This window comes from Acanthochromis polyacanthus, chromosome 16 (assembly GCF_021347895.1).
Source record: "Acanthochromis polyacanthus isolate Apoly-LR-REF ecotype Palm Island chromosome 16, KAUST_Apoly_ChrSc, whole genome shotgun sequence".
In the NCBI taxonomy this organism is placed as follows: Eukaryota; Metazoa; Chordata; class Actinopteri; family Pomacentridae; genus Acanthochromis; species Acanthochromis polyacanthus.
Genome location: NC_067128.1, coordinates 13,892,192 through 13,919,443, shown reverse-complemented (window position 1 = coordinate 13,919,443; position 27,252 = coordinate 13,892,192). Strand labels below are relative to the sequence as shown.

The 27,252-nt window shown below is 39.8% G+C and overlaps 1 protein-coding gene across 5 annotated transcripts in view; it reads left to right on the top strand.

Annotated features, from left to right (window-relative positions):
* LOC110962927 (unconventional myosin-VI) overlaps positions 1–27,252 on the top strand; it is a 206,092-nt gene that overhangs the window by 165,123 nt on the left and 13,717 nt on the right. For 2 of the 5 annotated variants that reach the window (XM_051960537.1, XM_051960538.1), the window contains exons 28-33: positions 2,217–2,377; positions 4,708–4,746; positions 6,462–6,497; positions 9,590–9,628; positions 13,013–13,116; positions 23,771–23,902. In XM_051960537.1, the coding sequence (XP_051816497.1) occupies positions 2,217–2,377; positions 4,708–4,746; positions 6,462–6,497; positions 9,590–9,628; positions 13,013–13,116; positions 23,771–23,902 (511 nt within the window). The remainder of the gene's footprint in view (positions 1–2,216; positions 2,378–4,707; positions 4,747–6,461; positions 6,498–9,589; positions 9,629–13,012; positions 13,117–23,770; positions 23,903–27,252) is intronic. The other 3 variants (XM_051960540.1, XM_051960541.1, XM_051960539.1) reach the window with 2 other exon arrangements.

Below are 27,252 nucleotides of genomic sequence, written 5' to 3'. Positions count from 1 at the left end.
TGGTATCGCGAAAAAATATTTAGGTATAAGATACAGAACCATTTGCAGCTGAATTATTGCTATAATTGGTGTAATAATAATATTACAAAGTGATCTGTATAGGATCAGATTTTTGTGCATTGTTGTCATTTTTTAGCTACTTTTTAATTATTCATGTCAGTGTAAAGCAAATAAAGTACAGATCCAAAAAGCGTGCAAATTAATTTGAATCAAACAAATCCAATGATGTTATTTATGCAGCAGGTCTGACTTTTACTTTGAGCTTAGACAGCTTGTTAATGGTGAAGATAAGTAGTATGATAATGAAGGCGAAATAAAGTGTAGACATAATTTAAAAAGTCAGGATTAAAGATTGTCCTTAGCATCTCAAAGAACATCAGCTATTGAAGTGAAACTCTTCAGGTCTTTACGCCCCTCCTGAGCCGGTCAAGCTGCTGTTTGACTTATAAAAGCAGTTTCATGAAGAAAGGTGGAAGCAGCAGCATTAATCATCCAGTTTAGCTCCGCCCTTCAATCACCGCCCTCACTGCTTCTTTAATGAACAGGACAGAGGACATGAAGGGTTTTCTGCCTCTGTGAATGAACATTAGAAAGAGTTTCCACTGGTTCTCCTTGAGCTCTTCGCAGTGTTAATATTCTCCTTCAACCAGTGAGTACTGGATTCTGTTATTACCGTTGGTTTTTCAGATCAGTTAAATCCAAAGTGACAATTTTAAAAGACTTCTTGGATCGAATCAGAAGAATGTGCGACTATAATCGACTGTGCAGCATCAATAATGACTTGATTGATATTTATCTCTGAACACGTGTGATGTTCTGCAATATTTATGTGTCATGAAAGTTTTAGGCACTAAAAATACAGTGAGGATTCTTTTAAATAATGTCAATTTGTCAATCAACTTCATGTGTTTAAAAAATTTGTACCAACCCTTCAGCTCAGCCAAATATCATTACAAAAACACGCCGTGCAGTTTAGGTGCATTCAAGCTGACTGAATTTAATTTATCAATCTTGGTCAGACCCTTCACTTTCTAGAAACGTCTTAAATTATGTCCTTTACATTCCTTTGGGGATTTAAACTTGACAAATCTGCTAAATGACTGCAACCAAAACCTTCCCTCACCTTTGGCTGAAGAGCAACTTTCATTAGACGAAGTGTGGTATCCATTTCTATTAAGGCATCCACCGTGTTAAACTAAGTTCTACTACGGGCTGGAGACAAAATCAGGTAAAAACCTGAATTCTTGTCCTGTACAGTGAGGGAATCTGCTGGCTCTGTTATACTGTTAGGGCTTCCTGCTGCCATGGTTTGGGTCCATTAGTCTCCTTAGAGGAAAGAGTTACTGCAAATCAATACAAAGCTGTTCTGAGCGATTACCTTCATCCTATGATGGAACATTTCTAACCTGATGGGAGTGATCTCTTCCAAGACGACAATGCCTTCATCAAAATGGCCCAGGGGGTCACTGAGTGGTTTGATGAGGGTGAAAATGATGTGAATCATATGTTATGACCTTCACGGTAACTTGATCTGAACAGATTTGAACACCTGTAGGAGGTTTTCGATTGATGTGTTCGACATCACTCTCCACCACCATCAAAACGCTAACTGAGGGTGCATTTTGGTAGAATGGTGTTCCACAAACTTGGAGACATTCTGCTGTTATTTTCCTTCATTTTTTTCACTTATCTGTATGTTTTCTTTCATTTTTTTGGTGTTTGTTTTAATCAACTTAAAATTAGTGATGGTGCACTTTATGATGCGGTAGAGCTGCACATCTGGAACGACATCTGTAAAACTCGATCTGATCTGAACTCTGAATCTGACCTCAATCTGAAAAAACATCTTCAGTCAATAACAGCTTTATTTCTGCAGCACTTCTCAGACAAAGTCAGATAATTCGTGAGCAGCAACCTTGTAAAAAAACCTCTTGACTGAGCTGCTAAATGCACTTCCGAATAAATGTTCCTGAAGTCTGGACCTCAGGCCTTTCTAGGAAACTCAGTATGAAGCTCTAACCATGCTGTGGTGGAATCTGGCAGAGATTTTGTACCAGCAGATGGTGGACGAGTCTGAGGACTCAGAAAGTGAAGCGGAAGTTGACTCCAACTCTTCCACTCATGAACATATGCTACCTGCTGCAGAGACACAGCCGGTGTGCAGTCGGCCAACTCCAGACGTTAATGTCGTGTGTGCTGGTGATGTGTGTGTTCAGATGGAGATGGAGCTGCAGCTGCAGGCTGAGAGGGAGGAGGAGGCGGCTCGGGAGGCCGTCCTGGCGCAGGAGAGGAGGGACCGGGAGCTGGCACTGAGGATCGCCCAGAGCGAGGCTGAGCTCATTCCTGAGGAAGTGGCCAACGACTCGGGCCTGCGCAGGTATCCAACACACTGCAGCATATTTACAACACCATCAAACATTTTTATGGTTTAATTTCTGGCACCGTATCTTTGACAATATAGTAGTCAGTGGAGGGTCTTTTTCAGTCTGAACTTTGTCTCTTCAAGCTCGTGGAAGTCTGGAGGACACTGAAGCACAAAAATTAAAAGGAACAAAGACCCTGAGCTTTTGTTGCCCCAATAACAAATAGGTTGTTCAAGTAGGATTGTTCACAGGGCAGGACGGAAACGCTGATCTTGAAGTCAAAGTAAAAAAATATCAAAAAATTATCCAAATAAACTCAAATTTGACTTTTTTTTTTCTTTCATGGCTACATATAAAAAGCATTTTATTGGCTGCTGCAGGGACACTGCTCAACACAGAGTTAAAAGGAAAGAAAAAGTAAAAAGAGAACATGAGATGTAGGAAAAGTAATCGCAGTAATAAATGAATAATACATAATAGCACTAAATTCACAGTAAGTGGGTATAAAATGTACTAGTGCAGTATGTTTAGATGAGGTCATAGTATGGACAAAGTGCAGATTAACTATAATTTAATAATAAACTAGCATCATTTTCAGAGATAAGCTGAGGGAAAAGTGTTACGTGAATCAGTAGTAAATTAAAGGCAGTTCATTAGCAGAGATGTGCAGTAATTTTCCATGATTGTGAATGTAAGCCAGATGTAATGATAGTAGATTTTGTCAAAATTATACAACCTGTGCAGAAAGAAGAGAAATGATATATTTGGTCACAGAAAAGGTTCAGTGCAGCACTTTCTGAGTCTCCAGTAAACCAGAACACTGAGCAGAGGATGGAGGATGTTGTCCATGATGAGGCTTCACAACATCCTGCTCCAACCTCAAAGACTTTCTAAAAACATTCATTGAGTCTGCTGGTATCGTCCAACAGATTTCTTTGTTGCAAAAGTTTTTAGTTTTGCTTCTTTCTGACTGTATTTTATTACAATGGGATAAAGACAGCGTTAAAGTTTGTGACCTGGATTTTATAGAAAAATATATTGATATTCCTCAAACCAATTTAAGCAGGTATTGATCAAAATATTGTTAATATACTCCTGCTTGTTGCTTTATGTTGAGGTTGGGAAACCTCTAAGTTTCACACGTTTTTTTTGTTTTTTTTTCGGTATTTTAAACTCAATGTTGATTGTTTTTATTGAATTTCTTTCGGACCTCCACAAGCTTTATGAAATAAAGTTCTAGCTTCACAAAATGAGATGTTTGATTATCAAACTGCCAGTAGATGATTCTGAATATTTGACTTTGATGAGATAAAACATGTGATGTCTGATTCACTGCAGTGAGAACTTAAATGATTCAATCGAGTGTGTTTGTATTTATGTGGACAGACGTGTGATTGGTTTAATGTTACGGACTCAATTTAACACGACAGTCTTAGTAATTATTTAACCCTCTGATCCCTGAGCACTTTCTGGCCATTTTTTTTGTTCCTATCACATTTTTTTTTACTGACTGTGGGATCAGTTTTCACTGCTGTACAAAGTTCTGAACCTTTACTGAAAAAGCACAACGATAGCAAAAAGTAGAGAGAACCCAAAGATATCTGATCAGTACGACACAGTTGCAATGTCAAACTTGAAAAAGTCAGTTTGATTTACTTAAATATGTTTTACACAAAAATAGTAAAACACCTGAAATCAACATGTACAAAATTAGTTTGTTTTTGTTCTTGTCCTCCTACACGGCCAAGAAGTCCCCAGAAGTTTTGTAACAGGACTCTTGGTGGCACTAATGGCTTCTTAGTTGCACAGAAGAGAGCAACATTTTTAGTGTTTTTTTTTTTACAGAATCCGGTGCAAGTCTTTAAATGAGACTTGAAAAATATGGTAACTTTGATGAAATATGATTTTAGGTTTACACATCACACACAGTTCAAGTACCATAAAGATGTTGAAAATCCAAATATTTGCTTTCTGGCTCAGATAAATGTTTAAATTGTACCAAAATTTTGAAAGCTTTTGAAAGCCTTTTTGGTGTTCAGAGGGTTAAACTGAACTGCTGTGACTCTGAAGTTAGAAAAGTGTGATCTGTGAAAAACACTGAAAGCAGCAAGAAAGGTTGAAAAGTCAGTTTTCCTCTTTCCCAGTTGTGTATTTTGACAAATTGTGGACTCAGGGTTTGTCGGCCTGTGACGGACTCTCTGCTCCTGCAGCCCTCAACGTTTGGATGCGTTCTTACGACAGAAACTGTTACTTGAACTCGGTTTGCTGTGCAGAAAGCTCCATCTCCATCTGATCCTGTGTTTAATCATTTTTCTTCTTCTTTGTTTCCTTTTTTTCCTCCCAGTAATGGCTCCTCAGTTCCATCGTCCCCAGAGAGAGCAGCGTAAGACCCGGACATTTAACCATTAATTTAATCCCCTCTCCCACCCGCCTTTGACCTTTCAAACCGAAACAAACCCTGCATGCTGTAACAATCTGCCAGCACAGCCCCCTGTTCTCTAACAAGATGCTGATTCCAACTTACAGAGGCACCAGTTTAACTGAATGCACTTTTATTTTTCAGTTTTTTTTTTTTATTTTACTTTTAAGTTGAAGGACTTTTACGTCCGTGTTTTAACAAAGCGATGGTTTGATTACCACGCACCGGTACCATGTGATCTGGGCTCATATTTATCAAACTTCTGAAGGTTGTACTTATACAACGCAATAAAGAGACAAATTAGGACTAAAATGCTCTTAGCTAATAGTGAAGAATTACACATTTATCAAAGGGCTCCTTCTTTCTTACAGGCAAGTGTCAGATTAACCTTTAAAGAGGAACTCTCAGTGCTGTAGGTGGATTTATAGGCACAGGGATTTAGTTTCAATCTGTCTTTTGAAATAAAAGTGTGCTCTTACAAATGAAAAATTGAATTAATGAGCAATAAAAGTGAACTTTTACTCAGCTCTATTTCGCTGCTGCAGCTTTCCTTTGTCTCACAGGACCTGCAGCTTATAGTGGAACATGTGAACAAATGTAGGAGAAAATTCAATTCAGTTTAACTTTATTCATGGCTGTGAGGGTGGCTGTATGCAACAGGTGATCACCCAGATGAGCTGATAGGCACTCAGTAGATCAGAACAAAGACAATTACTGTACTGTATGATGCAAAATATCTAAAGGCTATATGCTTAGAAATGTAAATAACCAGAAATATCGAAGCAACAATGTTAAAAAAAATAAAATAAAGCTTGAATTGCAGCTCCACATATTTAAGACAGTGAGTAAATCCACCACTAGGAGATGTCTTAATTGTCTCAGAGGAGCTGCCTCAAGAATCTCAGGACGTTATCAAGACATTTTACTGCAGTTACCACCTGTGGCCACAGAGAGCGCTGTTCGGCAAATATCCCTGAATAACATCCTCAAACTTTTCTCTGTCACATAAAGTTCAGAAAAACCTTGGAGAGTTCATTTTTTAATCATTTGCCAGTTTTATTTGAAGGGCATTTCTGCAAGTTGCCGGAGTTCAAAATAAAAAATAGGTGCTTGGGAAGAGACTGCAAAAAAATAATTCTAAAAACCTTGCACAAAACTTTACAGCTGTGACTTGATTACCTAATTTGTTCATCAGAAGTTAATATTTAAATATTCTAAATGTTCTGGTTAGTTTGTATATCCCAAAAAGCTCGCAAAAAATTACAGAATTAAAAGGTAATTTTAAAATGTTTGTGTAAAAATGTATTATGTTCAAAAAAAAAAAAAAAGCCTAAAATCCAGCGTAGGTTAGACTCTCGTTTGAAATTGATGCACATTCATCAAACATTTGATTGTGTTTAAAAGCCTCTCTTTGGCCTCATTAAAAGACAAATGATAAATACTTTCTTATATTCATTTTAGAATAGGAGTTCAAAGCATTTTTACTTTTATCTTTAGGACTTCAGTGTCACCTTGAGCAGTTTGATAAATCCTGGCCTCGTCCTCTGATCAGAGTTTGGAAGGAGAATGATTTTCCTGATGAGCCTCAGGGGAAAACAATCACCTTCCCCGTCCCTGATTGGTTTGTTACATTGTGCTCTGCTGCTCCGTCTCATAATCCTCTAATCCTCTGTTTACAGCGCTCCTGTAACCACAAAGCTCAAGAGCTTGACCATGTAGGTTTCCTCTCGCACCGCACATCAAACACCCTCAGGACACCGTGTACATCCACAGGACGTATATATTCTGCAGTGATTCCCATCAGTTCAGCTCAGGAACAGTGAAAGCAGCGTGACGATGCTTCCTGAGATGTTAAAGCTCTCAGTGTTAGCGGCCCGTCATTCGCAGGCCTCAGCCACTCTCCTCTTCCACACTTAGCCTCGGAGCGACCCGCATATAAAGTCACTCTGAAAGTTGAAATTGATGCTTGACGACGTGAGTCAGCTGTAGTAGAGGCCACATTACGCTGTCAGGCACTTTGAACATGCTAAGAGTGGTGTATTGCAGCACTTTACTCTCCTGGTGGTTCCAGTCCACAGCCCTGTTCGTCTCTATTATGGGTTTTTCGCTCTTTTTGATGTTGCTCGGCACAAATAGCACTTTTTTTTTCTCCATACAAGCTGAAATTGTAGCATTCTGTGGAGGTTAGGCAGGACGCAAATCATTCTCAAGAGAAAAACTGCAATTTCGTTTGTGTTTGACTTGAGAGAAGATCGTCATAGACATGCAGATAGAAGACTCAAACGGACATTTAAAGCGTGATGCCACTTTACTAGGAGTGTTAAGTCACATGCACACTTTGGTCTCAGACACATTCTCATCATCTTCTTTCACTGCTACATCCTCTCCGACTCTCTTTGTTTTCCTACTTTCATTTCTCCTGTTTTTCTTGTCTTGTTCTCCCTGCAGCCATCTCTTTGAAATGTTTGTATACTACTATATGTTTTAGTTTAAATGCATTTTGCCGGCACACAACGGTAATTACTATCTAGATCATGTCTCGTGGTCACTTACTATGTAATTAAAGCGTTTCTTTTTGGAGCTCAGCAATCTCATCACCATTAAAGCCATTTAAGTGGTTTAACAGTAAGTAAACACACCACTGTTCATATGGCGTCTCATTTGTCGCTAGCTGAATTTGCATTCGGTATAGTTCTAACGTATCAGTTAAAAGCAGCGTCATGATCAGTGCCGCTGCGCCTTTTTCTTTCTTTCAACCAGCAGCAGGTGCTTTGGGCCTGATTTTTACCTTCGTCTATTTAATGCTTAATAAGTTCTTGTGTAAGCTTCACAGCACTAAGGTTAATGACTTGAACTGCAGAAGACACTTGTACCGTTAAACTTTGCTTAGTCCATTTATGTGCTGGAAATACAGATTATTGTGCACAGAAAGGTACAGTCTGTTCAGGCCTTCAAGTTACCATGAACTGAGTTGTAGTGAAACTAGGAGCTACAGGAAATTACATAAAATAAAAACCAAAAATTAGAAAAAAAATTAAACTAACTTGCAAAACTAACCAAATTAAGTGAAAATCTGTCTTTTGTCTTTAGTCTCTAATAATTTGGTCAAATTTGTCATGACAACAAGGACGAGGGGGCTTTGATTCATGTGGTGATTGAGGCTGAGATGCTACAAACAAACGCATTTAAACTTAAAATGAGCAAACCCACTGCGGAAACTGACTAAACTGAACTGAAAACAAAAAGTATAAATGACATATAAACTAGTAAGAAATACAACACTAGAATATCTCTGCTAAACTGAGCAGATAATATGTTTTCAATGAGGAAGTAACGAAGATTTGGAGCCAGGTAAAATGACAACAGTTGTGTGTCCAGAGTCACAATTTACACAGAGCAGACTTAAACCAGGTTGCAGCACACAAACTTCTGCAGGGCTTAATTGTTACTAAATATTTCACCCTAATGACTACCATGTACAGCTGCATAGTTATAGAGTGTACAATGAACTCTTCCATCAGCTTGTCATCGACACAAAGGGCAGCATTAACTGGAACTTTACGATGACGTGAAGAGTTGTCAGCTTTGGATTCAGCAGGTAATGCTAGGAAATGATGGTAGTTGTTATAGATCTCAACTGCTGTTGACTTCCTTGTTTCCATTGTCGAATGCTTTCTGATTGGATGCTGCCACAGATGATGTTTAGTTATTGATTTACTGAAGACTTTATGAGTTGAGACTTCTCCTAAGGCCAGTTTCTGTGTCTGCTGACCAATGTGGACTTTGAATCTGAAGAAAAGACATGCACACGTTCCATCCATACTAGTGCTGTCTCTCAGTGAACTCACAGAGCTGCTGTGGACGTTCCTGAAAGGTTGACAGTGACTTTGTGCTTTTTACAGGACATAACAACTCATTACGGATTTGGCCCTATCATCGTTATTGTTTCTAAGGTTTGCCGAGCACAGTAGGTAGACAAAACACAGGATATCTGGAGAATTTAGATCTTTCTACTCTGTGTGGGCTTCATTTGTTTGGAAAACATGTTCAAGTCAAAGCATGTCCGAAGTCCTGCAGCCATGACAATCATAACTCCTTTAATGATGAATTCTAAAGGTGTAGATCTCCTCGTACTGCCTCTCTTCGGAACAAGAATTTGCTTTGAGCACCATTTGTTTTCCTACAATGTGTTCTATTGGTCAGCCTGCAGTTGATTCTCCTGCAGCCCAAATTTCGTGGCCACGTAAACAGGACCACCTATAGACCAACCCTCATGGATTTGGACAGATTTCAAAATCATGCAAACCCTTGCAGACAGAAGTTGGCCTCTACACTTGACACCTACAAAATTAGGAGAATGTGGTTGTTTCTGTTGAATAATGTAAGAGCCAGCTGCTCTCATGTCCATCTTATGGAATCACTCAATTCTTCGGTATTTAAGCGAGAGCATGACCAGATAAACAGAAAAATGGTAATCGTAATGTTGCTGCTCCGAGCCAGTATTGCTGGAAAACTATTTTTCCACAGTGCAATACTTATGTTTATATTAGACCTTTTATAAAAGCCTAATCTACATTTTTTTTTAAAACTTATTTGCAGTTGTAAGATAGTAGCGTATAAAAGTCACCCTGTTTCTCCTTGTCTTCTTTTTTCACCCTGCACACTGTTTTCCTTTCTTTGCACCTCCTTTTCTTCATTTTTGGTCCTTTCATCCTTTTTCTCTGAAACAGTAAGTATTTTGTATTGTAGCAAACACAACAAACAGCAACATACTAACTTTTTATACTGGAACCATCATGCTTTTTAGGGAGGAGATGGCGAAGGAAATGTCTGAAATTCTGGCTAGGTGGGTGGAAACCGTTCGTACGAACCGAATCACAATCACACAAATAGTGTCTTGATATACATGATTACAATTTGGAATGAATCATAGAAATCAGTATGAAACCAAATGATTTTGTTGATTGTTAATGATCAATACTTAAGGATAGTGATTTGCAGGGTTAATTCCCTGAAAGGCCGTTATCATTCATGTCAATTTTCTAACGTATCCACATCAGTCAACATGCAGCCCTGCTGACCTTTACAGGGTGAAGTAGCTGCTTGTTAAATGCCATTCATCCACCGTGGATGTCTCAGCTGCTCCTGACTCTAAACCCACAAACCAACTGAATTTTAAAGTCTGCATCTCAAAACTGTCATCAGTTTTAAGATTTTAAAGGTACAAACTTCCCAAAAAGTCTGAAAACTTCATGGAGGATTTTGTGTTCCTACTTGGAGAGTTTGGGAATTCAAAAGCTGATTATGTTTGAATAGCACAATGTGAGCATCTCTAGCCACCTGTGATCAAGGAAACTTTTCTTCAGTATTAGAAAAAAAAAGTTTTTTACAGCAGAATTTGGGACACAGATTAGTTTCAAATGTTAAAAAAAATAATCACCACTGCAAACTTAGAAACTTTTTTTGCGTGCATGAACAGAGAGGGTCAGTTCAGTTCATCACTGCAGACCTACACCGATGAGACAGAGGCGTGCATCCAGAAAGAAGCTCTGTAACTCCTCCTTGTGCTAACAGAGATTGGAAGTGAAAACCTCCCAGGTGACCTCTGACACTTTGGTCCAGAAAAGCTCCGAGTGATCTTTAACCTTTAGCGTGCAGAGGTTACACGGCATCCCTGTGAGTGATGGCGCACTCTCATCGGATCACTGTGTGGTATTTTCCACCCGTGTTCCCGTCAGCATTAGCGCAGGTGTGAATGAGTGGTGTCAGCTGAAGCCCTGCCAGCTTCTCCTCCTGGTTCCTGTGTTCGTCTGTCTGCAGCTAATTGGCTCAGGCCGCCTCTCGCTGCGCCACAAACACAGAGCGACAGGAAGTAGGAGCAGAAGGTGACTGCAGCCGTTAAGCTCGCCGCCAAAGTCACCGCGTGCTTCTGAGGGCGCCTCGCAGCCGCCCGGGTCCGAGGCCAGCTTGCGCTAATCATGAGCCATCCAATAAGATTAGAGCAGCAGCAGGGTCCCGCCTCCAACTTCCTGGTGTTCTAAAATAGGGGCAAATCCCGGTCACAGATTAATCAGGCCTGTCAGCAGCGTCGTGGAGGAGCGAGCAGCATGCCAACAGCACGGCCCGCAGCTGGAGAGGAGCTGTACACTTTATACTGTCAAACGGTCATTTATAATTTACCAGCGAGCTGCCACTCCACAGCGGCTCCACATCGTCCTACCAGAGGCACTGTCTGACATCCTGGCAGCTGGAACAGCATGCATTTTAATGATCTTCTCCAACCCTTTATTGTTGTGTTGTAGCAATCTTTCCTTTTAACATCAGTGCTGCTATAATCTGACACCCAGTTTTCCTTGCTTTCACCTTGACATCTGTAATGAACCTGTAGCTGCAACAAACCATCGTTACTAGTATCCATGATGTGAAATGTGTAATTCTTGTCCCACCTGATGACTTCACTTGGATGGAGTTTACTGTGAAATGTGTTGAAGTGAGCGAGTTTACATGCACACTGTAGGTCAGACGGCATCAAGATCACAGTTTAATAATGTAAACACACTTTTATTGTTTTAGAAACTTGTGAGACAATTAAATCCTGATCAGTTTGCTGAAATTAGAGTCTAACAGAGACTCCAAACTGGGTTCATCTTCATCTTCTGGGGTAGGAAACCATAGAAGCATTTATACTGTTTGTAATTAATGGCTTTATTACAGGTTAGTCAGTATCTTTTTAATACTTTATAGATAAATATAATCAATTAAGAAGAATAACTTTCAAGTGTCCCGGTTGGAAATGAGTTTGCTTTTCTAAGGCGTCTCAGATGGACAGGTCAACCACTTCCTTTCTGGAAAAATGTTGCAGAAGTTTGTATTCATAAATCATTAAAAGCTGATTTTTGTCAGTAACCCTTCAGGTCTGCAGATGTTAATAAGTGGCTTATAAATGTTTGTAACTCACTTTTACGGAAGAAAAGAGGCAAAACCGTCCATTGAGTGGTCATAAGTTATTTCTGTTGATTATATCTGGTCTATGAAGCATTAATACACTCCTTATTAACCCGTAATTAAGCCATTAATTGCAGCCTATGAGCGCTTTATACATGAATGTTTGCAACTGATCTATAAAGTGCTTGTAAGTGACTTATTACTGTTATTTACATCTTGTAAAATAGTGTGCATGTAAACTTAAAAGTCTGCATTTATTACCCCTCGACCTGCTGCTTAAGCTTGTCCTGGTCCAAATGTTAACTGATCTTTCATAGAGACCCAAAAACTCTTTACTTTTTCTTTTTTATATCTCTGTTCCACTGGCTTCATCCAGAAAATGTACTTTTTCATAGAGAGCTTCTTGCCTTCATCTTTTGAAAAAGCTGAAACATGATAACGGAGCTTTCTTCCATTACTTTAAGATACAGTCAGTGACAGTCAAATTACAGCCTTTCATCATATTTTAAACCAGAAGTGCATTTGGAGAGCAGAGTCCCAGGGTCAATGCACTCTCTGGCAGTTTGAAATAAAGTGATCTTGATCTGCACCAGAACTTAATGCCGCCTTCTTCTTCTGCCCGAGCTCCACTTTTCCGCCATGCTTCATGAAATTTGGCTGGCTAGTTTTGCTGCTGCCAGACAGACAAATGTCATTGAGAAGATTCCTCTGCTCCGGCTCCATCTTGGGTGAATGCAGATTCAACAATAAATACTTCAGAGAGAGTCTGCCATACTTGAACTTTTAAAGTCTTGCTGCAGCTACTAACAGAATAAGCTAAAATGATTAACTATTGGGTAAAGCACTCTAATATTTGCTATCATGTTTCAGCTTTTTATAAAGTCTTCTGGGAGAGATTACACTGAGCTATGAAGGCCAAAGTAACAGAAGCTAATTTACAGCTCATTTAGATGCTGTCATTGACCTTTGAGCAGAAACCTGAAAGTACATTTCTGCTCTGGTTAGAGTTTTGTTTCAGAAATCTTTGAAGGATGCAGTTGGCACACTGGAGTAGTGAGATTTTTTTGTGTCAGATTCATGGTCACTGCCACAAGTTGAATTCAATTCCATGAAAGTGAACATTGTTCCTTCTTTCAGACACTCACAGTAAACTCCACCCATGTAGTTGGATTGAAATGAATCAAATAACCCTTAAGATCTCCTGTTGCCAGTCCGGTTCCCACAGTTCCCCACTGTGGGTCTTTGTATCTGACTATCTGCCCCCTTCTTCTGTTCCCTGCATTAGAGGTCCACAGGTCCAGGCCTCCAAGGCTGCTGCTACAACCAAGAAGTACGAGCTAAGCAAGTGGAAGTACGCCGAGCTGCGGGACGCCATCAATACCTCATGTGGTGAGTGTTTGAGTCATCTGCATGGTGACACTCTGCAGTAGATTCCATCTGAACACATCTGGTACAAGTCAACAAAATGTTGCTGCAATCTATCCCAAATTAGTCCAGAAAGAGCACTGCAAAACCCTGAAGGAATGAGTTAAACAGTATTGCAACATCCTGCTAAAAAAGGTTTGAGGATCACGTAGTTGTTTGCTTTCTGAGTTTGTTTTAGTAGTACGATTTGAAGAGAACTGTCTTAACAAGTAATCAGACTGATGTTAAATTTGACTTGAGTTTCATGGTTCTCAGAGGATAAGGTGACTGTTTCTCTCAGTCCAAGATATTGGCTGGACAAGTAATTAAAAACTGAATATCTCAAATTATTATCTACATTTTTGTGATTTGTGTGGTATTCTAGTATCTGTGTTCCCCATAGGATAAATCCTTAAACATTTGGTGAATATCTGACTCTTCATGTGTTTACCAGAGACCTGTCTGTTAGCGGCTTGGTTGGGGTGGACCTTTGATACCTGCTTTGGTCCATGTTATGGTGCCTTTAATAGCTTTTGTATATCCGGAGAAATTTCTGGTGGGCATACTGACATTAGATTTACTGGGTCCATTCATGTCACCAGAGGATGAATCCTTCGATCTGGTGCTGTTTGATATCTCACATTTTCACGCATTGCAAAAAGCAGATTACCATGAAACATTCAGAGCACATTTAATCTCCCTGAATTGGTTTGATTTACACACGTGGACAAAATTGTTGGTACCCCTCAGTTAAAGAAGGAAAAACCCACAATTCTCACTGAAATCACTTGAAACTCACAAAAGTAACAATAAATAAAAATTTATTGAAAATTAAATAATCAAAAACAGCCATCACTTTTGAATTGTTGAGTAACATAATTATTTAAAAAAACAAACTAATGAAACAGGCCTGGACAAAAATGATGGTACCTCTATAAAAGATTGAAAACTATTTGACCAGAGTGACATGATTAACTCAGGTGTGTCATTTAATTGACATCACAGGTGTTTCCAAACTCATAATCAGTCAGTCTGCCTATTTAAAGGGAGACAAGTAGTCACTCTGCTGTTTGGTGAAAAGGTGTGTACCACACTGAACATGGACAACAGAAAGCGAAGGAGAGAATTGTCCCAGGACATCCCAAAAAAATTATAGACAAACATCTTAAAGGTAAAGGCTATAAGACCATCTCTAAACAGCTTGAAGTTCCTGTGACAACAGTGGCTCATATTATTCAGAAGTTCAAGACCCACGGGACAGTAGCCAACCTCCCTGGACGTGGCCGCAAGAGGAAAATTGATGACAAATTGAAGAGACGGATCATTGGAATTGTATCCAAAGAGCCCAGAGCAACCTCCAAAGAAATTAAAGGTGAACTCCAAGGCCAAGGTACATCAGTGTCAGATCGCACCATTCGTCGTTGTTTGAGCCAAAGTGGACTTCATGGGAGACGACCAAGGAGGACACCACTGCTGAAAAAAACTCATAAAAAGCGAGACTGGAATTTGCAAAAATGCATGTTGACAAGCCACAAAGCTTCTGGGAGAATGTCCTTTGGACAGATGAGACCAAACTGGAGCTTTTTGGTAAGGCACATCAACTCTATGTTCATAGACTCAAAAACCAAGCATACGAAGAAAAGAACACTGTCCCTACGGTGAAACATGGAGGAGGCTCAGTAATGTTTTGGGGCTGCTTTGCTGCATCTGGCACAGGGTGTCTTGAAAGTGTGCAAGGTACGATGAAATCTGAAGACTATCAAGGCATTCTGGAGAGAAATGTGCTGCCTAGTGTCAGAAAGCTTGGTCTCAGTCGCAGGTCATGGGTCTTCCAACAGGACAACGATCCAAAACACACAGCCAAAAACACCCAAGAATGGCTGAGAGAAAAGCGTTGGACTATTCTAAAGTGGCCTTCTATGAGCCCAGATCTGAATCCCATTGAACATATGTGGAAGGAGCTGAAACATGCCATTTGGAGAAGACACCCATCAAACCTGAGACAACTGGAGCTGTTTGCTCATGAGGAGTGGGCCAAAATACCTATTGACAGCTGCAGAACGCTCATTGACAAATACTGAAATCGTTTAATTGCAGTGATTGCCTCAAAAGGTTGTGCAACCAAATATTAAGTTATGGGTACCATCATTTTTGTCCAGCCCTATTTCATTAGTTTGTTTTTTTAAATAATTATGTTAATCAACAATTCAAAAGTGATGGCTGATTTTGATTATTTAATTTTCAATAAATTTTTATTTATTGTTACTTTTGTGAGTTTCAAGTGATTTCAGTGAGAATTGTGGGTTTTTCCTTCTTTAACTGAGGGGTACCAACAATTTTGTCCACGTGTGTAATGGTTCCATGAACTTTTTTCCGGCAGTAGATTCATGTCCAAACTTTCTCTTGAAAAATACTTAATCCCAAGTCAAGATGTCATCAGGCCAGAAATACATGATCGAGAATGTCAACAACTGAATCTGCTGCCGAATTTAGTTTTTCAACTTGACAAAATGTGTACTTTTTTAAAAGTCAGATTTGTAATTTTTATGGTTGAGCTATGCTCATTAGTTTGATTGACTGAAAATATCAAAATTTAATCATCAAATCAAATTTTCTGAGCATTCGGTTTTCTCAGAAATTAAACTGCTTGGATTATATTCAGCCTCTAGTCTCAACTCTAACTCTGATATCGCGGCAAAACTTTGCCTTACTAAACACTTACTCAAATTCTGATGTGAGTCTTTTTGATGAGAGGATGAATCTCATCGACTTTTTAGTGTTCATCTTCCAATGCCGTCATTTGACCAAACTTTCCCTAAAATATCAATCAAATGGGACGTTTGTCATTAGATTTACTAACTAACAACTTTGTACACAAGTTTAACACTGAGGACACCTATTGACAACATACTTGCTCCCCAGAGGATGCAATGGTTTTATTTGAATGACCCCTTCTTTTAAATGTTAGATGACTGTTTTTGGCCATCAGAGGATGAATTCAAAAGCATTTGGTGTGACGATAAAGTCACCACTGATGTCCCACAAAAGAAAGTATCTAAATCTGACCGTCAAAATGGCAGAATTACTTGAACCTTGCACATTCATGCTCCCCAGGGGATTAATTATTTATATTCTTGATACTTCAACGCTTTCTGACGCTAACCCTATGGCTGCCCTCACGTTAAATATCATCTTTAAACATAAGAACACTGCCATGACTTTTGTTGATCAAATTGATGCTCCCCAGAGGACAAACCAGTTGGTTAGGTTTTTTTTCCTGACCTTGTGCTTTTTCCTCATCTGCCTGTGAGATTAGCTGAATGTTCAGTAAGTTGTTTTCTTTCTAAGGTCTCTCCTCTTATTTGCAGCAAATGGATGCTTTGACAGAATTGTCTGCCGCTGCTCACTTTCCACACCACTTACTTTTATTTTTGTGAACGCTGCTTCATTTGATGAGCACTTCTCTGATGTGGGAGTGAACTGCTGGTCTTTTAACTAAACTCATCATGATGATACCGCAGCTGGACCCAGTAGGTTTGCTTTGTCAAACAGAAATCACAATGCCAGGTGTTATCATGGTAACGTATCACAGTGCTTCATCCTACTTCAACTTTACTCTGACATTTATAAAGCAGCCCATGATCTTATCCAGGCCAGTCTAAAGGTGCTGCCTGCTGCACTGTAGTATTATTGAATCGCTGTTATGTAATTTTAAAATGTTACATTTTAAAAATTAGATAATCCGTCACCTCTCACTGGTTTCTGCACTCCATGTTGCAACATTAGTCAGATTGAACTAGCGTTGGTAGAGCACACACAGAAAAAATTGGCCAATGCGCCAGGTTCAACAGCTGTATTTCAAGTTTCTTATTTTTTTATGCAATTTTTGGGATTTTTACTGGATTCATTAGTCGTAGCTGGGAGGCTGCTGTTAACTGTGTTCAGGCTGCAGCTTTTACTGGTTTACTGGTTGTAGCGGCAACTTTAATTGCAGTCAAAGAAAATCTTTTCATCTGAAAAATAAGCAAAAGCACCTCAACAGGAATGCAAATGTGACCAACTTTGCTTTTTTTTTCATAGCAAACTTTAATTGTTTTGTAAGTTTTTAAGTATTTTACTATCACAAGGTTTTAGCAGATTCTAAATATACAACTACCATTCAGAAGAGTCTTTAAATAAAGCAAAAGGCCAAATTTCTAGCATTTTTACATGATGAGAATAGGTCAGTAGCAGTAAATTATAATTGGTAGAATACATGATACAACCATGAAACAGAAATAGGGCAAGATGTGGATGTGTATATGGATGTCTTTAAATTTATCCAAAAAACGCTTCGCAAAACTGAGAGTCTCATTTTAAAGTGTCCTTTGACTGTAATTAGGGAAAGTAAGACTTCAGGAGGTCACTCTGAACTGAGCAGAAGTTAAGTTTTTGACAGAGATTTTGAATTGGATTGCATTTGATTGCACAGCTAATAAAGTGCTCTGTGACTTTATGTAATTCTTTCTGAAGGAGAATTGTTGGTAACATTTGTTGCTGGTAAAAATAAAAAATAGCATAGCAAAGCTAGTCTATGATACATTTTATTGTACAATATACTTTACTGGTTTGATGGCGGGCGAATTTGTCTATTTCTTGGTGGAGCCTTGAGTGGGGATTGTTTAGTCACAGTACAGTCAGATACAGAGAGTAAAAACAGGATTCCAACTGAGAAGTCTGTATGTAAAAGACAGAAGTAGCCTCTGCGATGCCATGTATTGGTTTGTGGACTAATGTTCACACATTTGTAGGGAAGCAACACCCTAAAACGTACCCTGCTTTATCGTCTATTCTCATCTATAAAAAAACATAATTTACAAAATGAACATCATGTCGAACTAAAGGAGACTTGAAACTAGCAATTAAGATCATAAACTAATTAGGAAATTGTTTCCTGAGGTAACAGTTGAAGTAAGAAGTAGGGTCATTTTCACATCGACTTCTATGCAATCAGGCTTGTTTTTGCAGCCAGAGGAGTTGCCCCCTGCTGGCGGTTAGGAAGAATGCAGGTCTAAGACACTGCTTGTCAGACCTGGATGCTATGGCTATTTTTTTATACAAAGTCTGGGCTAGGTGGATATTGTTATCTTTGACTTTCAGTCTGTTATTCAGGCTCACTGTATTCATATCTCCAGGTTTTAAGCAAAGCTAAAATAATTAGCTGTTTGGCTGGAGCTTCATATTTACTACGCCAACGTGAATTTTGTTATCTACCTCTCAACAACACATCAAATAAGTCTATTGTAGTTTTCTCCCACAGTGGTTTTGCTCCTCTTCTTAAGATGTAAACACTTCATCCAACACTGGAAACAACGTTAATTCGTTGTTCTCTCAACAGCTTTACAACAAGCAGGGGGTCAAACATGAGAACAGCAGCTCTCTGAAAGTTGATCTGTCCTTGGGTTGATTTAAGTTCACTGATAGAGGAGAGTTAGGGCAAACAGCCATGATGAGAATTCCCATCACTCCTCTCCTTTTTTCCTCATAATACTGAGTTTAAGCTGAGAGCTCACCTGTCTTTATCCACACGGCAGGATGCATGGAGGACGAGGACAAGGAGCGCCGACACCTGCTGGCATCTCATAAATGAATGTGCAGGGAGTCGGAGCCTGCAGGCGGCCGATCATAAACACACACAAATGACTCGGTTTAGCTGTTAACAGGCCGCTCACCTCCCAGACAGAGGAGGAGATCGAATACTGATGCGATCACGTCCGCCGCTGCAGATCATCACGGGCGGCGGAATAAAAGTCCAACACAACAGAGCGATGAGGGGTTGTTGACACCTGCCGTATTCTAGATCATTCTGCAGCGATTTCAGCTCTGCACAGTAAATGGAAGGTGTTTTTTTTCCCCTCTCCGCCATTTGTCTGCCTGCAAAGTATTTTTGTTCAGTTGACGTTACCTAAGCACTTAGTGTGCATTAAGCATCTCATTGCACACTGTTAGCCCTCGCACTCTGGATGGTAAATTGAATGTGTGTTTTTTTTCTTTTTTTTCTGCTGAAGTCATTTATCTGAATCATCCCGATGAAATGTGTTATCGTATTGCCGCAGGGGCTGTTGAAAACGTCTTCTGTCTGGCCGTGTGTGTGTGTGTGTGTGTGTGTGTGTGTGTACTGTATTGACTGTGATAGGGGAAATCGGCTAAATTTGATACATCTATTAATATCAAGTGTGTGACGTTAACAGCTCAATATTGTTAGCATTGTTCTACTGTTTGGCCAAAAGTATGTGGAAACTATAACTCTAGTCAGGGAGTTTTTAAATACCCCTGAAATAAAAGGCTGCAGCTGAGAAACCTCCATAAAAACTGCTTAAACAGTGAGCGAGGAAGTTATAAGTGGAGGATAAATGGCTGATAAGTGGGCGAAGTATTGACAGGAATGTCTGCTATGTAGGTATTTGCTCATAATCCTCTTGATGATGCTTTTCTGTGTAGTATTACTATAGAGATGCATACCTGTTGGTAAGAATGTAGCAAAATTACAATTAGATTCATAAGAATAAGTTATTTTAGTGCAGTACGTGCACATATCATATGTTTCTCAATACTATCTTGTTTAAGAAGTGCTTTATATTTGAATTAGAGCTTACTTTTTGCAATGATATCTAGTTTTTTTTTACTTCTAGAAAATCCATCCACATGTCAGACTTCTCTTGCTTTGCTTTTGTATTGTAAAAAACAGCTTTAACATTGTCAGCTTCATTTGTTGGCTCCATCTTTCTGGCTGCAGTGCATCCTGGAACACAGTTTGTACCTGCAGGACACATGCAACCCCCAAACCAAATGTAGTCCTCCACACTGATGCTTTTATTCTGTACTGTGGATCATAGCGGACAACAACCAGTGCAGCACTTTTAGACGTCTCTGTGTTCTGACAAACACAAGCCTCTTTGTCAGCAGCTTCCAAAACATGTCTGCAGCACTGACCCGCTGTCAAAGTGAAAGATGGGCTGAAAGGCAGAGACACGCACACACACAGACACTGACATGTTTCTGTTTTTTAGTTTTTATCCAGTCAGTAGCAGACACAAGGCCTTTGTTTACGCTGTTGTTTCAGGAAGTCAGTCTCAGTCAGTTTACATCACACAGATCAACATGTGGTCCGACGTGTGTCTCAAAGCAGCTCCTCCAGTGAAAATCAACCTTGGTAACATGTTTATGTGGTGTTTTGTATATGCTAGAAGACACATCATGAGCAAAACAAGTACACTGACAGTCAATAGAAACTTTGAGACCATATTTTTCAACATAATTTTTATTTTGAAGCCCGAAACTGGATTTTCTTCATATGAATCATTTGTTTAGCATATTGGCATACAGAAACAAAAATCTAAAGTTTCAAGAATGATTTCAAAATAAGGAATTTCACTAAAGAAAAGGCACCTGCCAAACACAAAGTCACAGTCAATACCGAGTATGACCTCCATTTGCTTCGATGCAGGCAGCAATCCGTCGGCGCATGCTTTGGACCAGGCTTCTGATTGTGGGTTGGGAACAGCCCATACGCCTGGCTACATCACTGTAGCTCAAATCAGCCTCCACCATACCCAGTGCCCGGAGACGTTGTTCATGTGATAGACGCGGCATGATGCTGTTCACTGGACTAACAATGGTGGCCTTTTTTGGGTCTTTATATAGGCCTTCAAAACCCATTCTCAAATTGTGCAGATACTCACTGAGTATTGCTTGGTGTGTATTTGGTTCACTTTTGCAAAGTGACCAACCCATGTGCAATGAATCATGACAAAATGACAACTCATCATTATCTCAACTACCAGGGCACTAGATCATCAGTAAATCCACAATGAATAATTACAACCCCCCTACAAGTAGAATTCTGCGTACGTTTCTACCTCAAAGTTTCTATTGACTGTCAGTATAGTTAGTGCCTCGGCTGAGCGTTTCCACCATGAAACTGTGGTTTACTAATGAAGCGCAGATTCAGACTTCCAAAGTTTCATCCATAACAAACCCCAGGAACCAGCTGTCCAGTCAACGTTTTCACTTTGAACATGTCCGGATGAAATGCTCTCGATATTCCGACTTCCTGTTGTGTAATGTAGAGTAGTTTTACTGTGTTTGAGTTCTAGATGAGCTGGTGTGCTCGAGCTGCCGCCAGTTGGGAAAGGTGGCTTGAGAAAGAGGTAGAGATTTCATGGAACTACGCAGGTACAGGAAGCAACGGTGCACAGTTGTATCCAAGCCAATCGAAGACAGGAAGGGATTTCAAAGTATGTACCTTTGATACACAGAGCTGAGTTTTTAGGGTTTTAATCAGTGATAGGAAAAGGACTTTATCATTGCCATGCCTGATGCTGAACAAATGTTTTATGAAGCCTGCAGGGAACATGAAGCTCTAAACCAAATTTCATAGCAAACCATTAGGTAGTCGTTGAAAAAAATCACTAAAAAACATCGAGATACAGATGTTCAGGGCTGCCACAGTGATCAGGATTCATCACATAGGAGACAGGAATGAATGAGTTCATCTGTTTAATGGCTGCTGCAGCATTTCAGTGTGAAACAAAGAGACTAAACGTAGAAATGGACACATCCATGAACTCAGTTAGACTCCTGGAGTTAACATGGATCTGTATCTGGATATTGACATGCTGTGGTTCTGTCTTTGTCTTTACACTGACTGTTAAATTTACCTCTCGAGTCTTCCTGCATTGTGATCAGGTTGACATCCAGTCTTTACGTCTTTCAGTCACTTTGTTTTATTGTTTTTTATGGCCAGCTGTTTCAGTTGCACTGCAGTTTAATTTGTGTAGATTTTCAACGTACTTTAGAAAATAAATTTGTCTTTATGTGAGCCTGACCACGTCCAGATGTGGAAGGGTTATTAAGAGGCTGCATTGAAGGGATGTAAGGCTGATCAGTGATGGGTGTTGTTGGTGTGTGAGGAGGGAGTCAGTTTTTGAAAGGGTTAAAATCTTTGGTAGCTATGATCCGAACTATTTGTTGAAATTTGCTGAACTCAGTGAAAGTGAAAAATAATATTATTGTATAATATTTATGCTCTGAGGTCCTTCATGAGAGATTTTATTCAAAATCTGTCACTGCACAGAAAATAATAATATATTAGTAGTCACTGTATTAAACAATCCTCATAGTTCTTAGTTTATAGCAAATAATTCATATTTTGTTGGATTTTATTCAAACAAGGAAAAACAGTGGGTGGCATTATGTACACAAATTGGGTTAAAATCTTTAAAATGAATGAATATTTGATGGTTCTTATCAGGACTGATAAAGCAGGTCGTCTGTTCTTTTGTGTCTTTGTGGAATAGTTTGTGAACAGTGCTGAAGATCTGTAAGTGGTGAGCTGAATCAATCTGCATAATGAAATGAGCTTTTCATGGATTTAATGAGCAGTTTGTTATAAAACAAGCGTACGGTTCTCTAACAGCAGCTCCTCACTCAGTCATTATTGTGCGTTTTCCCCTACAAAGTAAGTTATAAAGATATTTCTGATGTTAATAAGAAGAGTCTGTCTTGTTTGGAGTCAAACCTCAGCCTCAGTTATCTATCTATATGAAAACAATCCAATCTACTTAAGGTTTACTGAGCCCACCTGACAGACCTGTGGAGGTACATTCAGTAAAAGCAGTTCAAATAACGTGTGCTCCTGTTAGGATTTATTATTTTTACTGTTTCTATTAAACTGACACTGATATACACATTGCTTTATTTGCTGCATAAAAGAGTTGTGTTGATCTGTGAATGCATGAGAAGGTCTCGAACATTATGTCACACTATGTGAATTGGGATAAAACAAAGTTAAATAGCACCAGGTCAGACAGAGGGAAAAGCACATTCGTTTACACTCAAGACATATGAGACACACGAACATGCACTGTAGACACACATTTACCCATGCACGCTCACTGCACGCTCACACACATTTACTCAATACTCAGTAGACTGTAGCTAATGCATATGACCGTGATAACAGACCATGGCTAATAATGAAGACCTAAAGACACAAACGTACCCAAAATCCATAATAGGGAGGGTTTGTCTTTCTGTACCTGGATTAGAACCTGTTGCCATTCAACTTTGTTTTATCCCAATTAACATAGTGTGAGATAATGTTTGAGACCTTCTCATTTATTCACAGATAACCACAATTCTTTTATGCAGCATATAATGCAATGTGTGTATCAGTAGTGAAGTTTCTGTCTCCTGTTTCAACACAAGCAGCCGTGTGCACAGTGCCAGCTCTGTTTTCCCAGTTGGGTCTGGCCTGCACAGATCTCTGACCTCACCAGCATCCAGCCTGTTTGGGTTGAACTGAAACACAGACTGGGTTCCAGACCTCATTAGCCAGCATTAGTGTTTGATCTCTCTGATGTCTGAACGGCAGCAAACCTGCCACCAGCTTCTCCAATCTGGTGTAAAACCTGAAACCAGAGGAGTAAAGGCTGACACACATGCCATCCAAATACTTCTTTCTATGTAGCGTCACTCTGCATTAGAATCTCAGAATGTGCAGAATTTTAAATGTCTTCTGCCTCTGAACGTGAAGTAAAACTTCTCCTCTCTGTGTCGGTTATTGTTTGGACTCACTTCCTGAATGTGTCTCCTCCAGACATCGAGCTGCTGGCTGCCTGCAGGGAGGAGTTCCACCGCCGGCTCAAAGTTTACCACGCCTGGAAGTCAAAGAACAAGAAGAGGAACACGGAGACGGAGCAGCGGGCGCCCAAATCTGTCACCGACTACGGTACGACACACCTGACAGCAGCCACTGTGTTCATGAGCATGTTTCTGTACATGTCTCTAATGTCTCTCTGCTTTTCCAACAGTGAGAAGCTCTCTGTGCTTCTGTCAGTACAAACATGGTTCTCTGTTGTTCCACAGGAGCAGTCTGAGGTTTAATGTCTTGCTCTGGAGAATCTCAGAAGCAGCTTCTGAACACTAATACTCTTTTTATATAACCCTGTGGGCAGCGCTCTTTTCATTCATTACATGTTTCTCTTTCATGTTCTCCGTCACGTCTGAATGTCTGGAATCGTCTTCAAAAATGAAAACAGGCTAAAATCTTTGTAGGAAGCAGAAGTTAATCTGACAGAGCTGCAGATCAGAGGCCAGATGTTTAAATTCTTTTGATGGATGACGACATGTGCTGGTCTCAGAATATTAAGAAAGTAGTTGAGCACACAGACTCCTAATGTGAATCTGTAACGCAATATTTTTAAATATGGACGAACTGTAAAGCGCCTGAGAGCCGCTGTGGCTCCTGATTGTTTCCTCCTAATTTGACCGAAGTTAATGAAGATGAACGTCCGGGCTCTCAGTGTCTGTGACAGTTTGTCGTGTTCGTCAGTCTCGATGACACGAGGAGCAAATGGACTCTGTCTCTCACCTCTCCGCCACCATCGCCTCATCTCCTTGTGCCACACGTCGAGTTGTCATGACGACAAAGAGCTCTTATTCAGAGCCGTCTATTGTGTGATCTGCTCAGACTACTGATTGGACCACGAGCCCACACACCCTCTTTCATCCTTCGTCCTCGTCTTCCACCGAGAGTCGCAGCTTTTGTCCTGCTGTTGATCCGACTCCCGACACAAACAGCACTTTGAAGAACTGGTTTTAATGGGAGTCCTGGTTCTGTGTGCAGGCAGCCGGCATGTAAATATGACATCTGATCCAGGACCTTTGTGTCTCCTCCGGTCTTCTCGTGTTTTATCATAAAACAGGTTTTTCAGAAATGTTGTGGTCAGTAAGCCGACACCAAGCAGATTTGTGTTTTCAGGCCAGAATATATCAACAATTTCATGTGTTTCATCATTAGAAACGGAAAGAAACAAGTGATTAGTTTTTTGTGCACGTTGGTATCAAAAAGTGTAGCAGCGTGATCGTCTGTGCACTTTATATTTTAATTTTCTCCTGAACTGTGACACAAATTCAACATTTATTTTTCCTGATTAGGCTGCAGCACCTGTATTTTTACCACATTCAGTATTCTAAAAAGGCAATTTTCTAGGTTGCATAATTGAATTTCAAGTGATTTTTGGTCAAATTCAGTGAAAATTCATCATCCTTTATTTGGTTAACAAATGTGAGTAATAGCATTTTAAAGTGTCTAAAATACAGTGGTCAAAAAAGGAGCTCTGTAACATGTAGTTGATGGTGTTTTGTTGTCTAAATTTAACCGAAAAACAGCGAGTGAAAGTCAAATCTGAAGCCAAAAACTAAAACGATCATTGCGGTTTGTGAATGGGCTCAAACTCAAGTCTCCTCAAAGAAGGTAACAGTTTTTTGTTTTTCTTTGAGTGCTCAATCGCAGCTTTAACGCCACTTGATGAGGTGATACCTGAAGTCTTCCAGGTCTATATATAGCCAGCTGGTAACGTCTGTTGAAATGGTATGATGGCATCCATATCAGTGGATCCCTAAAGTGCCAGAAATAGATTTCACATAAACAGAACTTTAAATCTCCCTATTTGGCATTTAGCAGCTCTATTCAAACATTTGACTAATGGTGTATAAGACTGTAATGTCATAGAAGGACATTTTAAAGTCCAGTTCACGACATAAGTCATCACTAAGCACTTTTTATCGAAGGTGAAAAGTATAGAGAGAGATCCAAAGAGTCCCTTTGAGCAGCTGATTGGTAACAGTGATGAACTCTCGTTAAAAAGGCAGAAACTCTCGGCAGAACCAGGCTCAGAGAGGGCAGATGTCTGCCTCGACCTGCTGGGTGACGAGAGAGCAGTTATAGAAACACTACAGCTGTGTTTTACTATACTGGTGTTTATTATCTCATTATGTAGATACACAACTGTATTTGCACCTAATTATAATTATTTAGGAGTTCACTATTTCAGAATTCTGAAAAAAGGGAGTTAAAGTGAAGTGTTAACTCATTTGTTTCTATGCTTTTCCAAGCTTAAACACGAAATAGAATGTAGGAAGTGTTATAGTAGAAAGTGAAAAACCGTCTAACGCCCAGAGCTTTAGTTAGAAGTTAGAATCACATCCATGTTGGTCATCTATCACTGATGTTTGGTTCCAGCACCTCGTTCATTGGCTTGAACCTGCATTGAGTTTAATTCCTGTTGTGTGATCACAACAATAAATGCTCAATGCACTTTATATTCTTGGCTACATACAGACAGTGTAAATCTATATATAAACGTCTCAGTCGGTCAGTTTAAACAGGCCACCGTTCGTCCTTGTATGAAGCTCACATTGTCTTGTAAGAATTCATTTATGTAAATCATAGCTGCCATCACAGCCAAAGCGTATTTTGTTTCACATTATGAGGCTGTTCAGTCTTCACAGTGGCGTACGCCTTCTGAATGCTTTCTAGTCGAAATGAGATTCAGGAAAATGCTCAACTCCTGCACTGAGCGGTCAGTCATCAGGTGGAAACTCCTTTTGTCTTTTCCTCTTCTTTCATGGTCCACAGCTGAGGCACACAGGATGAAAAGAAAAGCCCGAGGGAAGATAAATAATAAAGGTCGAAGGCTGGATTTTAACCAGGACCTCTCAGATGAACTGTCCATATTGTTATATTGAGTGTTAAAGCAGAGGCACCAGGAGGAGCTCAGAACCTACTGGAAAACAGTATGAAAGTCTGGAGAAAGAGCAACAAAATGTTAATTTGGGATGAAAGTTGCAGCTGCTTCCTTAAGAAACACATCGGATAATTCAAACTGACAGGTTACTAGTGAGACATCTGCAGCAGTTAAAGGGCACTGGCAACAAATCCCATGAAAAGACTCAAACCTCCACCGTGGTAGCTCATCTCTTGAAACCACCTTTTCAGGATGGTTCCCATGAAGATCCAGTTTTCTTGTTTTATTTCTTAAATCAGCAGCTTCCTATAGTTTCTAGCAAACAGGAGGAAAGAGTTAATTTGTTGGTCAACAATGGATGGAGCCACATTTAGTCTTGAACCTGAACTTCTGTTATCATCAAGAACCAGATGCTAGTTGGATGTGAACAGGAATCATGATGACGTCCGTTTGGCCAGTGTGCAAAACTCATCAAAACAAGCAAGCAGAATGAAGAATAAGCATTTTGCCTGAAGCTTTTAGTGTCAGTTTGGTCGTTCGGCTGAAACTT